Consider the following 14,569-nt stretch of genomic DNA (forward strand, 5'->3'; position numbering starts at 1 on the left):
AAGGGTCTAGGCCCGAAACGTCAGCCTCTCTGCTCCTATGATGCTGCATGGCCTGCTGTGTTCATCCAGCCCTGCACCTTGTTGTCTCGTATTTTCTTGTTGCCTCCTTTCTGCTATTGTATGAACCTGAACTAGACTACTGTCAGCCACGGCATCCACATAACCTTGAGCTGATCTCTGACTTTGTATCCTAACCATCAACAACCACCTACTTCCATTTGTAAAATATTGGAAACTCTAGCCCACCTGCTGCTGAAACCCCCATCCACATTTATCAGACAGAATTAGAAGTACAGGTTCGGTAAAAGCTGGCATTAGGAGGTTTTCGGAGCCCCTGTAAATGAATTACAGCAAGTTAACATGCAGGTGTGGCAAGAATTAGGAAGGCAAGAGATATCAGAGATAATAGGAACTGCAGATGCTGGAGAATCTGAGACAACAAGGTGCAGACCAAGCAGCAGCATAGGAGCAGGAAGGCTGACGTTTCAGGCCTAGACCCTTCTTCAGAAATGGGGGAGGGGAAGGGGGTTCTGAAATAAATAGGGAGAGAGGGGGAGGCGGATAGAAGATGGATAGAGGAGAAGATAGGTGGAGAGGAAACAGACAGGTCAAAGGGGCGGGGATGGAGCCAGTAAAGGTGAGTGTAGGTGGGGAGGTAGGGAGGGGATAGGTCAGTCCAGGGAGGACGGACAGGTCAAGGGGGCGGGATGAGGTTATAGGTAGGAAATGGGGGTGCGGCTTGAGGTGGGAGGAGGGGATAGGTGGGAGAAAGAACAGGTTAGGGAGGCGGGGACGAGCTGGGCTGGTTTTGGGATGCGGTAGGGGGAGGGGAGATTTTGAAGTTTGTGAAATCCACATTGATACCATTGGGCTGCAGGGTTCCCAAGTGGAATATGAGTTGCTGTTCCTGCAACCTTCAGGTGGCATTTTTGTGGCACTGCAGGAGGCCCAGGATGGACATGTCGTCTGAGGAATGGGAGGGGGAGTTGAAATGGTTTGCGACTGGGAGGTGCAGTTGTTTATTGCGAACCGAGCGTAGGTGTTCTGCAAAGCGGTCCCCACGCCTCCGCTTGGTTTCCCCAATGTAGAGGAGGCCACAACGGGTACAGCGGATGCAGTATACCACATTAGCAGATGTGCAGGTGAATATCTGCTTGATGTGGAAAGTATTCTTGGGGCCTGGGATGGGGGTGAGGGAGGAGGTGTGGGGGCAGGTGTAGCACTTCCTGCGGTTGCAGGGCAAAGTGCCGGGTGTGGTGGGGCTGGAGGGGAGTGTGGAGCGGACAAGGGAGTCATGGAGAGAGTGGTCCCTCCGGAAAGCAGATAAGGGTGGGGAGGGAAAAATGTCTTTGGTGGTGGGGTCGGATTGCAGATGGCAGAAGTGTCGGAGGACGATGCGTTGGATCTGGAGGTTGGTGGGGTGGTACGTGAGGATGAGGGGGATTCTTTTTTGGTTGTCATTGCGGGGACGGGGTGTGCGGGATGAGTTGCGGAAAATGTGGGAGACATGGTCAAGGGCGTTCTCGACCACTGATGGGGGGAAGTTGCGGTCCTTGAAAAACGAGGACATCTGAGATGTACGGGAGTGGAATGCCTCATCCTGGGAGCAGATGCGGCGGAGGTGAAGGAATTGGGAATAGGGGATGGCATTTTTGCAGGAAGGTGGGTGGGAGGATTTCACAAGCTTCAAAATCTCCCCTCCCCCTACCGCATCCCAAAACCAGCCCAGTTCGTCCCCGCCTCCCTAACCTGTTCTTCCTCCCACCTATCCCCTCCTCCCACCTCAAGCCGCACCCCCATTTCCTACCTACTTACCTCCTCCCGCCCCCTTGACCTGTCCGTCCTCCCTGGACTGACCTATCTCCTCCCTACCTCCCCACCTACACTCACCTTTACTGGCTCCATCCCCGCCCCTTTGACCTGTCTGTTTCCTCTCCACCTATCTTGTCCTCTATCCATCTTCTATCCGCCTCCCCCTCTCTCCCTATTTATTTCAGAACCCCCTTTCCCTCCCCCATTTCTGATGAAGGGTCTAGGCCCGAAACGTCAGCCTTCCTGCTCCTATGATGCTGCTTGGCCTGCTGTGTTCATCCAGCTCTACACCTTGTTATCTAAGGCAAGAGATATGTTAGCTTTGATTGCAAGAAACTTTCAGGATAAGTGTAAAAAAGTCTTGGTGTAATTATATAGGACTTTGATGAGTTTAAACCTGGAGTTTTGTGTAATGTTACTCAAAGATTGAACATAATTGCATGAGATGTTTCCACTGAAATCCATAAGGTTGATTTATGTTATGGGAGGGCGAAGCTATGAGGAAAGATTAGGGCAAAATTAACCTGTATTCTCTAGAATTTGGAAGGATAAGAAGTGACCTCTTTGGAACGTACAAAATCCTTAGACAGCTTGACAACGTAGATTCTAATAAGACATTACCCCTCATTGGAAACTCTAGAACAAGGAGTCCTTTATGACATGTCAGAACCCTGCTGGGAATAGCACACTGGAAATCAAATACCGATCGTAGAATCCCTACAGTGTGCAAACAGGTCATTTGGCCCAGTAAGTCCACTCTGACCCTCCAAACAGCATCCCACCCAGAACCCACCCCCCTGTCCTATCCATGTAACCCTGCATTTCCCCATGGCTAATCCACCTAGGCTGCACATCCCCAGACACTATGTGGCAATTTAGCATGGCCAGTCCACCTTACCCGCACATTTTCAGACTGTGGGTAGAAACCGGAGCTCCCAGAGGAAACCCACACAGCCAGTCGCCTGAGGCTGGAATAGAACCTGGATCCCTGGCATTATAAAGCAGCAGTGCTAATCGCTGAGCCACCGTGCCATACCAATATTGCAAGGGCAATCAAATGTGAAATATAAATATTTTAATCTCTAGGAGGGGTAATGCCTAATTGTGACTACTATCTAAATAAAATAAACTCTCACCAGGTTTAATCAATAAACAAGAAACAAAAATGTATTTGTTATAATAAACATATTGTCATACATGTGACAAAACTGAGTATAAATTACTGATTTGCAAAGATAAACAATGCATCAATACATCTTAAATGACCGTATCGTGCCCGCCTCTACCACCTCCGCTGGCAACGCGTTCCAGGTGCCCACCACCCTCTGCGTAAAGAATTTTCCATGCATATCTCCCTTAAACTTTTCCCCTCTCACCTTGAAATCGTGACCCCTAGTAATTGAGTCCCCCACTCTGGGAAAAAGCTTCTTGCTATCCACCCTGTCTATACCTCTCATGATTTTGTAGACCTCAATCAGGTCCCCCCTCAACCTTTGTCTTTCTGATGTAAATAATCCTAATCTACTCAACCTCTCTTCATAGCTAGAGCCCTCCATACCAGGCAACATCCTGGTGAACCTCCTCTGCACCCTCTCCAAAGCGTCCACATCCTTTGGTAATGTGGCGACCAGAACTGTACGCAGTATACCAAATGTGGTCGAACCAAGGTCCTATACAACTGTAACATGACCTGCCAACTCATGTACTCAATACCCCGTCCAATGAATGAAAGCATGCTGTATGCCTTCTTGACCACTCTATCGACCTGCGTTGCCACCTTCAGGGTACAATGGACCTGAACACCCAGATCTCTCTGTGTATCAACTTGCTGTATCAAGAAAGTATTTAATTGGGAGAGTGGGAATTACAATGCTATTAGGCAAGAACTGTGGATCATAAATTAGGAACAGATGTTCTCAGGGAAATGCACAACAGAAATGTGGAGGTTGTTTGGGAAGCAGTTGCTACAAGTACTGGATAGATTTGTCCCACTGGGGCAAAGAAGGGATGGTGAGGTGAAGGAACCTTGGATGACAAGACATGTGGAATATCTAGTCAAGAGGAAGAAGGAAGTTTACTTAAGGTTGAGGAAGCAAGGATTGGACAGGGCTCTAGACAGTTACAAGGTAGCCAGGAAGGAATTGAAGAATGAAGTTAGGAGAGCTAGAAGGGGGTATGAAAAAGCCTTGGCGGGCAGGATTAAGGAAACCCCTAAGGCATTCTATAGTTATGTTAGGGACAAGAGGAAAAGTGAGGGTAGGGCTGATCAGGGATAGTGGAGGGAACTTGTGCCTAGAGTCGGAGGAGGTAGGGGAGATCCTTAATGAATATTTACTTCAGTATTCACCAGTGAGACGGACCTTGCAGTTTGTGAGGACAGCATGAAACAGGCTGCTATGCTCGAACAGGTTGATGTTAGGAAGAGGATGTGCTAGAAATTTTGAAAAACATGAGGATAGATAAGTCCCCTGGGCCATACGGGAAGCGAGGGAAGAGATGGCTGCCCCTTCGGCAATGACCTTTGTGTCCTCACTGTCCACTGGAGTAGTACCAGAAGATTGGAGGGTGGCAAATGTCATTCCCTTGTTCAGGAAAGGAAATAGGAATAATCCTGGAAATTATAGTCTGGTCAGACTTATTTCTGTGGTGGGCAAATTATTGGAGAGGATCCTGAGAAATCGTATTTATGATTATTTGGAAAAGCACAGTTTGACTAGACATAGTCAGCATGGCTTTGTGTGGAGCAGATCATGCCTCACAAGCCTTATTGAATTCTTTCAGGATGTGACAAAACACATTGATGAAGGTCAAGCAGTGGATGTGGTGTATATGGATTTTAGCAAGGCATTCAGTAAGGTTCCACATGGTAGGCTCATTCAAAAAGTAAGGAGGCATGGGATTCAGAGAAATTTGGCTGTCTGGATACAAAACTGGCTGTCCAATAGGAGACAGAGGGTGGTAGTAGATGGAAAGTATTCAGCCTGGAGTTCAGTGACCAGTGGTGTTCCGCAGGGATCTGTTCTGGGATCTCTGCTCTTAGTGATCTGTATAAATGACTTGGATGAGGAAGTGGGAGGGTGGGTTAGTAAGTTTGCTGATGACATGAAGGTTGGTGGAGTTGTGGATAGTATGGAGCGCTGTTGTAGTTTGCAACGGGACATTGACAGGATGCAGAGCTGGGCAAAGAAGTGGCAGATGGAATTCAACCAGGAAAAGTGTGAAGTGATTCATTTTGGAAGGTCGAATTTGAATGCAGAATACAGGGTTAATGGCAGATTCTTGGCAGTGTGGAGGAACAGAGGGATCTTCGGGTCCAGGTCCATAGATCCCTCAAAGTTGCCACCCAAGTTGGTATGGTTGTTAAGAGGGTGTATGGTGTGTTGGCTTTCATTGGCAGAGGAATTGAGTACAAGAACCGTGAGGTTATAAAACTCTGGTTAGACCACACTTGGAATATTGTGTTCAGTTCTGGTCACCTCATTATAGGAAAGATGTGGAAGCTTTAGAGAGGGTGCAGAGGAGATTTACCAGGATTCTGCCTAGACTGGAGGGCAGGTCTTATGAGGAAAGGTTGAGGGAGCTAGGGCTTTTCTCATTGGAACGAAGAAGGATGAGCGGTGACTTGATAGAGGTGTACAAGATGATGAGAGGCATAGATAGAGTGGAAAGCCAGAGACATTTTCCCACGGCGGAAATGACTATTACAAGGGTGCATAATTTTAAGGTGATTGGAGGAAGGTATAGGGGAGATGTCAGAGGTAGGTTCTTTACACAGAGAGTGGTGGGTGCGTGGAATGCGCTGCCGGTGGTGGTAGTGGGGTCAGATACATTAGGGACATTTAAGCGACTCTTAGATAGGCACATGGATGATAGTAAAATGTAAGGTATGCAGGGTATTTTGATCTTAGAGTAGGATAATAGGTCAGCACAACATTGTGGTCCAAAGGGCCTGTACTTTACTGTACTGTTCTATGTTATGTGTTCTCTACTGTGACTTTTGAGGCAATGGTTTTCTTTTTATTCTTGATGATGTCACATTGTTGTCATCTGTGGAGATTCTTAAGTTAATTGCAGATCATTTGGACCTAGGTCTTAGCTTGAGTTAGCAGTTCTTTGTTTTGTGGCAAAGTCCTTAACTGTTATTCTTTTCCACTCAGAGAGAAAGAGTGATCTTGCTTGCTGACAGACGTAATGAAGGTCTGAGTCCTAATTGCTTCTCTCCTTTCAGATCTTTGACAAATTGCCACTTAAAACAAACCCACAAGCAGTTTCTGACCTCTTACTTTTTTCTTCCAAAAGCACCTGCTGCCAATATGTCTCATAAATGTATCAAATCCAGTTTCAACATACAGCTCAGTTCTTTCTCCCTACAAGCTCTAAATTTAAACAACTAATAATTCAAGCTTCCATTTTTAGTTTATATTTCCAGACAAAACATGTGTAGTACGTGCACAAAGTAAGAGATGGACACTTAGTGTGGAGCTGAGGAAAAAATTCTTTACTCATATAGTGTTATGAATATTTCGAATTTTCTACCCAGAGTCCTGTTGGTCTTCAGTCAATGAAAAAAATTAACACTGAAAAAACTAAATTTCTGGCATTAAAGAATCAAGGAATATGGAGGTAAGGTATCAGTACCTTAAGGTATCAGGACAGGTGGATAAAGAGATTAAGAGATGTATGGTATACTTGGCTTTATTAGCTGAGACAGAGTTTATGAGCAGGGAGGTTATGCCACAGCTAGAATATTGAGTGCAGTTCTGGAATCCTCATTACAGGAGGAGTGTGATTGCACTGGAGAGATGTAAGGGAGATGTGCCAGGACATTGCCTGGGCTGAAGAGTTTTAGTTATGAAGAGGAATTGAACTGAACAAAGGAGACTGATGGGGACATGATTGAGATGTACAAAATTATGAGGTACATAGATAGGGTAGACAGGAAGGAACTTGTCCCCTTTATGGAGGGATCAATGACCAGGAGGCATTGATTTAAGGTAAGGGGGCAAAAAGTTTAGAGGAGATGTGAGGAAAAGCATTTTTCACATAGATAGAATTTGGAACTCACTGCCCGTAAGGGTAGTAGAGGAGGAAACCCTGATAACATTAAAGAAGTACTTAGATGTGCTCTTGCAATGCCAAGACTTACAAGGTTAAGTGCTGAAAAATAGGATTCAAATATATAGGTGGTTATTTTTGACTGGTGTAGATGCAATGGGCCAAAAGGTCTGTTTCTGTACTGAAGACCTCAATAACCCTAAGGTGGGAAGTTGAACCGGATGTAAATATTCTGGAGCAGGTTTGAGAAACCCTATGACTACTCTCTCTTTTACTTCTTAAATTCTTATGTCCTCATACCAATAATTTAAGCATTAAATGCTTAAAGGCTAACCCTTACTATCAATCATGCATAATATTCAATTTTTTTAACTGAAACTTCAAGTATTTCAGGATTTGTATGGCATTGTGCCATCTGACTGACACCTCCTGAGTTCAAAGCTGCACACACTATTGTTGGCTGACAACAGTTCACATGAAGTAATTTGTCAATTCTCTGCTAGCTGAGAAAGGTAGAATACTGAACCATGCAGAGAAACATAGATGCTACAAAGCAGCGTGGAACCTCAGACATGAATTTGACATGCCAGCATCTATTCTCTCAGTACAGAACATCTGTCACAGGTATTTCAGTTCTGGGACTTGTAACAGTTAGAGCCCGTGATATAATTTACCATTGGTTGCTGAAATTCAGAAGTTACTTAGTAGTTACATGTAATTGGCTTAAATGTCATTTTTACTTTTTAAGTGAAAGCTACAGGGTTATAAGTTTGGTTCAGATGGAAGTGGAAGAGCTAACTGACAGCACAATTTCCACTCTGCCTGTTTAGTTTCCCAATAACTCCATTGGAAAAGACAATCAGGCACAGCGCAAAACAAGTTGCTGATTTTATAACTGCCCATCTTATGCTGCACCGCACGGCACTTTTATATCCATAAGGGCATGTGGAAAGCTTCATCAAAATCCTTTTTATACATCCTACTTTGATATCTGTAACCACGGAATGACAATGTAACTATGCTATATTTTACTTTCTAATACATCAGAAGTTGCATATAAATTGCCACATGATGGAGGGTATTGTGCATGTTATGGTATCAGCTACTGTAATCCCCATAACCCCGACCTTCCCTATAACTTTCAATATTTTGCTACCTCATCTGTTCAATACCCTACATTCCTTCTTCGTCTCAAATTCCCCCTTTGCTGTCCTTTCTGTTGAAATTGTTGCAGCCAGTATGCCAATTTGATGATGATTGTTAGTGTCATGTGCTCAGAAATGAAGTGAAATGACATGGATGTTGAGATCATACAACCCAGGTTCAATGCTGAGGGAACGTTGATGAATCAGGGTAACTCATTGGCTTGGATAAAGGATTGGCTAAACAACAGAAAGCAGAGTGTTCGGATAAATGGATAAATGGATCTTTTTCTGGTTGGCAAGATGTAACCTGTGGGGTGCCGCAGGGTTTGGTCCTCATACCCCAACTATTTACTATCTGTATTAATGACTTAGATGCAGAGATAGAATTTACAGTTGATGCTAAAATGGATAGGATGGTAAGTTACAATGAAGAAATAAGAAATTTGCAAGTGGATATGGATAGGTTAGCTGAACGGGCCAAAATTTGGCAGATGAAGTTTAATGTGGATAAGTGTGAGATTATCCATTTTAGTCAGAGGGATAGAAAGGCGACTTATCTAAATGGAGAGAAACTTCAGAGTGTTTCAGTGTGGAGGGATCTGGGTATCCTCATGCATGAATCACAGAAAACTAGAATGCAGGTACAGCAGAAAATAAGGAAGGCAAATTAAATTTTTGATATTTGTTGCTAAAGGAATAGAGTATAAAAATAGGGAAGTGTTCAATTGTACACAGTATTAGTGAAACCACACCTGGATTATTACGTACAGGTTTGATCCCCTTACTTGAGTTGGGATCATTGCATTGGAGCCAGTTCAGAGGTGATTCACTAGATTGATTCCAGAGGTGAGGGGTTTGTCTTATGAAGAGAGAGTGAGCAGTTTAAGTTTATACTCTCTGGAGTTTAGGAGAATGAGATCAGCCATGATTGTATTGAATAGCACAACAGACTCGAGGAGCTGAATTGCGTACTCTCACTCTTAATTCTTATGTGAGCAGATCTAAGTGAGGTATATAAGATTCTAAAGGAGATTGTCAAACTGGACATAGAGAGTATATTTCCCTCTCTACGAGAGGTCATAGTTTTAGGATAAGGGGTAGCAGTATTAAGGACCAGACCAGGTCTCCCCCAAAATATAGTAAAGAGATAGCCTTGATCCTAACTTTTACACTTATTTAAAGACCAGATGTGATTTGACTGGCCCACTATTAGGCTTTCAACGAAACACACTGTAATTCTTATAACACAGGTAAAATACAAACAAAAAAAAGAACTGGCATAACTTTTGAATCTGTTGAATTATTTAAGATAATATATGATTTAACCACTATTCATCAACTGTGCCAATATAGGCAGTATTCCATAAATACTCCTCTGACAAGGCAATTTAGCAAAACAGCTCTGGTTCTCACATGCTGTCCCTCCAGTCCAGAAGAAAGAAACAACCTGCCCCTTTTGGATTTTAAGAGGACGTCTCACTATCTAAGATTTCGCTCCAGCAGAGAACTCAAGCTTTTAGCCCAGCAGCCAGCAGAAACTTTCTCCCTCACCGAAAAGCAAAATTCAAAGCCTTCCTGGGTCTGTGTGAGCCCTAACCCAGCTGACTTGTGATTCTTTTGTCTTTTTTTTTAAAAAAAATGCCCAGGTATAACTCAAAAGATTTTCACCAACTTCCTGTCTGAAGGAGACATTCCTGTGCCACTGTGACAACACCTCTCTGCAAGAGAAACAGCACAGGTCACATCTCTCTTAAAAGCACAGTGCTGTCACAGCAGGTTTAAAACAGAGATGAGGAAAAATTACTTCTCTCAAAGTGTCGTGAGTCTGTGGAATTCACTACCCCAGACCGTGGTAGATGCTGGGACCGAGGAAATTTAAGCAGGAGATGGACAGATTTTTAATTAGTAATGGGTTGCAGGATTATAGAGAGCAGCCAGAAAATGGCGTTGAGGTCAAGATGAGATCAGCCACAGTTGTATTGAATGACAGAGCAGGCTGAGGAGCTGAAATGCCTTCTCCTGCTCCTAGTTCTTATGAATTACATTATAGCAGTATCATCATGAAGTATCAGTTCATGACATGTGTGAAAAGTATTGTCCATTGAGATGCTTGGATAAAGCAAAAAATTATTACATATAATTTCAGTTTAGCATTCAACCGTGTGATAAAGCTAGGGTCAGAGAGGCAGTGCTTAAATCTCCAGCTAAAAGCATAGAAATAACTTTAAATACCCAAATCATTCTGAATATAGAGAGCAGCATTTGTGATTTGAGGGTAATTATTCCATGCGGAAAAACTATTTGTTATTATTTATTGAACGAATTGGGAAATATTCCAGCATTCATACAAAAGATGTTACAGCCTTGAATTAATTAGCTTCAGGTTAAATTATTGTGCTCCTTTTCTTCCCAGAGTTAGAATATTCCTATAATTTTAAATTACTCAAATTTGGTAATCCTTTATTATTTTGTACTTTACCATTTCTGCACAGAGCATTAGTTAAATTTCTTTGGACCGAATCAGACTGTGAATGCAACAGTTAATATTATTTGTCATTTATGATGTTTCTCTGACATTTTTAAAATTCCCAGTGAGTGACATTGTTGCATCTTTGGAACAATCTTATTAATACTTCTGGTTCTGTAGCTCAATTGGATGTAATTTCATGAGTTGAGATAGGCAACAGCGTAACTAGACAAATAAATGAATACTCATTTTTTTGTTTTGCAAGGTCACGTATCAAGCTAGCAGAATAAAGAGCTGGCTTGTACCAGTATGCACTGCTTCTCAAATATTCCATTTCAATCCATTGTACACTTTATCATTATTAATTGCAAACTAGCCAACAGTTCACGTTATAGATGAACACTATTGTATAGTTCATTAATACTGTTCATTGTTTTATCTGATTACACCTCTGTGAAGCACGTTCGAATATATTTTTATGTTTAAGTTGCTTTATAAATGCAATGTATTATGTTTTTCAGTGTTTCCATTTCAATTTCCTTACCTAATTCTTTTTAACCTTCTCTTTATAGGCCATAACCTTTGACCCTGAGAAACATGTTCCTCAAGTTACTGCTGACTGCACCGGCTGTACTCTTTGCTATAGTGTCTGTCCCATCATTGATTGCATTACAATGATTCCCCGTTTAACACCTTATGAACCAAAGAGAGGTATTCCGTTGGCTGTCTGACAAGTTTGTTGAGTTGACATGGTCCAGCAGTGAAACATGATTTAACATCCATATCTACCTAAAAGCATTGATTTAGTCATTCAGTCTATAGCATGATAAATTACTGTTATTTCCAAAGTATTGATTTTTACTTACTAATCCGAGTTGCAGCGACCTTGCATTCTACAATTAGCTAACTACGATTGAATAAAAGGATTTACATTTAAAAAACTGTCCTATGTTAATAATCAATAAGTAATACATTTAAATGTCAAGCATGTAATAAGGCAGTGACAAAATTGGCTTACAATGTGCAGACCCTTATGTATAATTTACATTTAACTAACAAATTGCGCCAATATACTTCCACTATACCTGTACTGGAGGATCTCTATTATAAACTAGCAACAGAGAATGATAAATGAGCACCCTCTATTATTTTATGAGTTATTTCATCTAATAAGGAGTACATTTAATGTAGAGGAACAGAGATATTTCCAGCCTACTAAGTAATGTGACTAAAATTTACATTCATCTCTCAGCATGACATACATTCCTTCAGCATACAAAGTGCCATTCCATTATATTGATAAGGATATCTGCCTTGAGCATCCCTTTGGTGCCTGCTGTTTCCATTTAACTCACCTAGATCCATAGAATCTGCTGGTTTCTGCCAATAATGTTAATTCTCATAAATTGAATCAGATCCCAGATTTTTGTAAATCTATCATGAAACCAGTTACTGGAAAAATTGAATTCTAAGGCTGTTAGAGAAAACTGAACTTTTAATTTAATCTGATAAATACCATAGTTTTCAAAGCAATACTGTCAGTCTGAAGGAAAAAAAAACACAATTTTGAAAGAGAATAAATTGCTCAACGAAGAGTTATTTTTTAGTACCATGTAAATTAACTTGAGATGGTAAATGTGCTATTATATATCACAGTCTGTGCATATTATACGACATGGAAGTTTCTATTTTGTCTCTAATAATTAATTTCTGTTTATTCTGGTTTTTAAGCTGAATTTAGTGCACAACTATATTTTTGTTGTCAGTGCTCATAATAACAGTATAAACTGAATCAAGTGACAGACTTATAACAAGTAGAGCTTTGTGAAAGAGCTGTTCAGAACCTTGATGTTAGGGCCATTTGGGGATCCTAACCCCACATAATATCAGGAAGTTGCCCAACATCATTTGGTCTATTAGTGGGCAGAGTAAATACTTGCAATATTTATTTTGAGAACTGGGGAGCAGTAGGAGCTTCTCATGCATGAAGCAGCTGCAACCCACCATTGCAGGGAAGGAAGAGCAAGAACCTTCAAGCTGAGGCACCTTCTAAGCATTTTGAAAAGCTCTAAACTAAAAGAAAATGGCTACAGGTCATAATCACAGAAGGGCAACTTCCTCCGCAAAGTGACCTATGGTGGGTTGGGAGAGTGGGGAAGGATAGGAGGCTGGCATACTTGTGCATCATCCTTGAGATAAGGTCTGCCCGCCTTCCAGCTGCCTCCAGTCTCTGTCACTTACAGGAACTGATCTAACCCTGATACTTTCCCAAAAACAGCTCAGGAGGAGGATGATGTAATCTCAACCTCATTTCCCACCCACATTTTGATGTGAAATTGCTGGCCTTGGAATTTTCATTGTAGTCATCTTCTGGCATCAAATGAATTGATGACACTCGACACACTTCGAGCAAGTGCACATTGTCAGAGGTTCAGTGTTGTGCTGGTTCAGAGCTTCAGCAATTGTTTCTTTCTATTTTATAATTGAAGTTAATCAGACAAAAATGAGCTGCATTTTTGAGATGAAGGTTTGGAATTGAAATTGAGTGCATTTCATAAAGAGAATGGAGCAAGGAATATGTGGCAATATTATTTAGAGAGTGGAACCAGTCAAAGAAGAATAATTCAGATTGAAATGCTGAAATTTCAATCCTAATTCTGTTTATCCTTGAGCTTTTCCTGCTGCTATTCGCCTTTCTTGATAACCTAATTAAATCAGGGAGTTTGAAGATTATTGTTGTTTTATGCATCTCTTTCTTGACTAATTTGTTTAATAAATATATCAGTAGTTACTAGTTCTTGCCTTTCAATTATTTCTTCATACTGTTTGGTTATATTTGCTCAAGATAAAAAAAGCAAATTTATAAAACGGCATGATAATTTTATCTGTTTTGTCATCATTATCCAGTGCTGTATATCAATGCTATTCTGAGCTTTTAAGAGACATCATTAAAGAATTACAATTCACAAATGTCCACCTGTTTAATATTCCACTGCAGAATTCTTAATGTTTAACGTTTTATTTGCAATGTTTCACAGAAGTCATAGTGCATTTTCAGTAGAGTTACAATTGCATTTTTTTAAAACAGCAAAAAAAACCTATTTTCTTCCAAACTGCATTCCTCAGCCAACATCACACAAGACATTTATTTAATTAACAATTGCAGGGTCTTACAGGAGACAAACTGGCTATTGTGTTTGCCTACACATCAGTAACTGAACTTGGAAAGAGTATTTCAGGTGAAGTCCTTCAGAATGTTTCTCCAAGATGTTTTGAGGTACCATATAAAAAGAAGTCTTTCATTCTTCCTCAATTAAAAGTCACAAGGCTAAAATATTTGCTGGGTATTTGCCAAAATTAGAAACCATATTCTGACAGTTTCAGCACTTCAGTCTTTTGAAGTATTAGTTTGAGGGCATTTAATGTGTCACCTTTCCCTTGCCTGAATCTAATTTTCTTGTTAGCTACAAAAATAAGGTTTGGATGCTAATTAATAACATGATATTATCTTCAAAGAAATAATGCCTTATTTCCAGTTTAATGATTTATAAAACTGATGTGTGACATATTTAGATAGACTCTTTTACCCTATTACAATTAAACGGCAAAATAAAACCACACAACTGCACAACACTCTATCTTAAATAATGGATCATAGTTTGGATCTATTTTTCCCTAAATTGCATCTCTTTCAATTAACTGTTTTAATATTCACTCTTTCGAACGTGGATAGTCAATGCCTTTGGAAATTGGAAATGTAAGAGACATTAGTACATTCCAAAGGCCAATCTGGAAGGATAAATGAAATGTTTCAAAATGAACCATTAAGCGTTAATGTAATAAAATGTTCTGTTTGGTGCTATACATCTTCAGGTTCATGATTATGTCCCATTGAGCAGCACAGTTTAAAGATCTGCCACACATGTCACAAGTTCTTCAAATCACAAGATTACAGAGATAATTGTAGATGAGGATAGTCTTTCAGCCCTTCCTAATTCATCATAATAACACCCTTTTATAACATTCAGTTTCTTCTTAAATGATTCCTGTGCAATTCAGATTTCCATACATTCACCCGTGTTATTGTGAT

General features: G+C 41.0%; 1 protein-coding gene across 1 annotated transcript in view; it reads left to right on the forward strand.

The window, feature by feature from the left end:
* The window catches only part of dpyda.1 (dihydropyrimidine dehydrogenase a, tandem duplicate 1), a 619,381-nt gene extending 607,989 nt beyond the window's left edge, over window positions 1-11,392 (forward strand). Inside the window, exon 22 of the mRNA XM_048601540.1 lies at window positions 11,052-11,392. Within this exon, the coding sequence (XP_048457497.1) occupies window positions 11,052-11,210 (159 nt within the window). The 3' untranslated portion in view covers window positions 11,211-11,392. The remainder of the gene's footprint in view (window positions 1-11,051) is intronic.
* Window positions 11,393-14,569: the final 3,177 nt, after the last annotated feature.

Source organism: Rhincodon typus, chromosome 10 (assembly GCF_021869965.1).
Source record: "Rhincodon typus isolate 14 chromosome 10, sRhiTyp1.1, whole genome shotgun sequence".
Classification (NCBI taxonomy): domain Eukaryota; kingdom Metazoa; phylum Chordata; class Chondrichthyes; order Orectolobiformes; family Rhincodontidae; genus Rhincodon; species Rhincodon typus.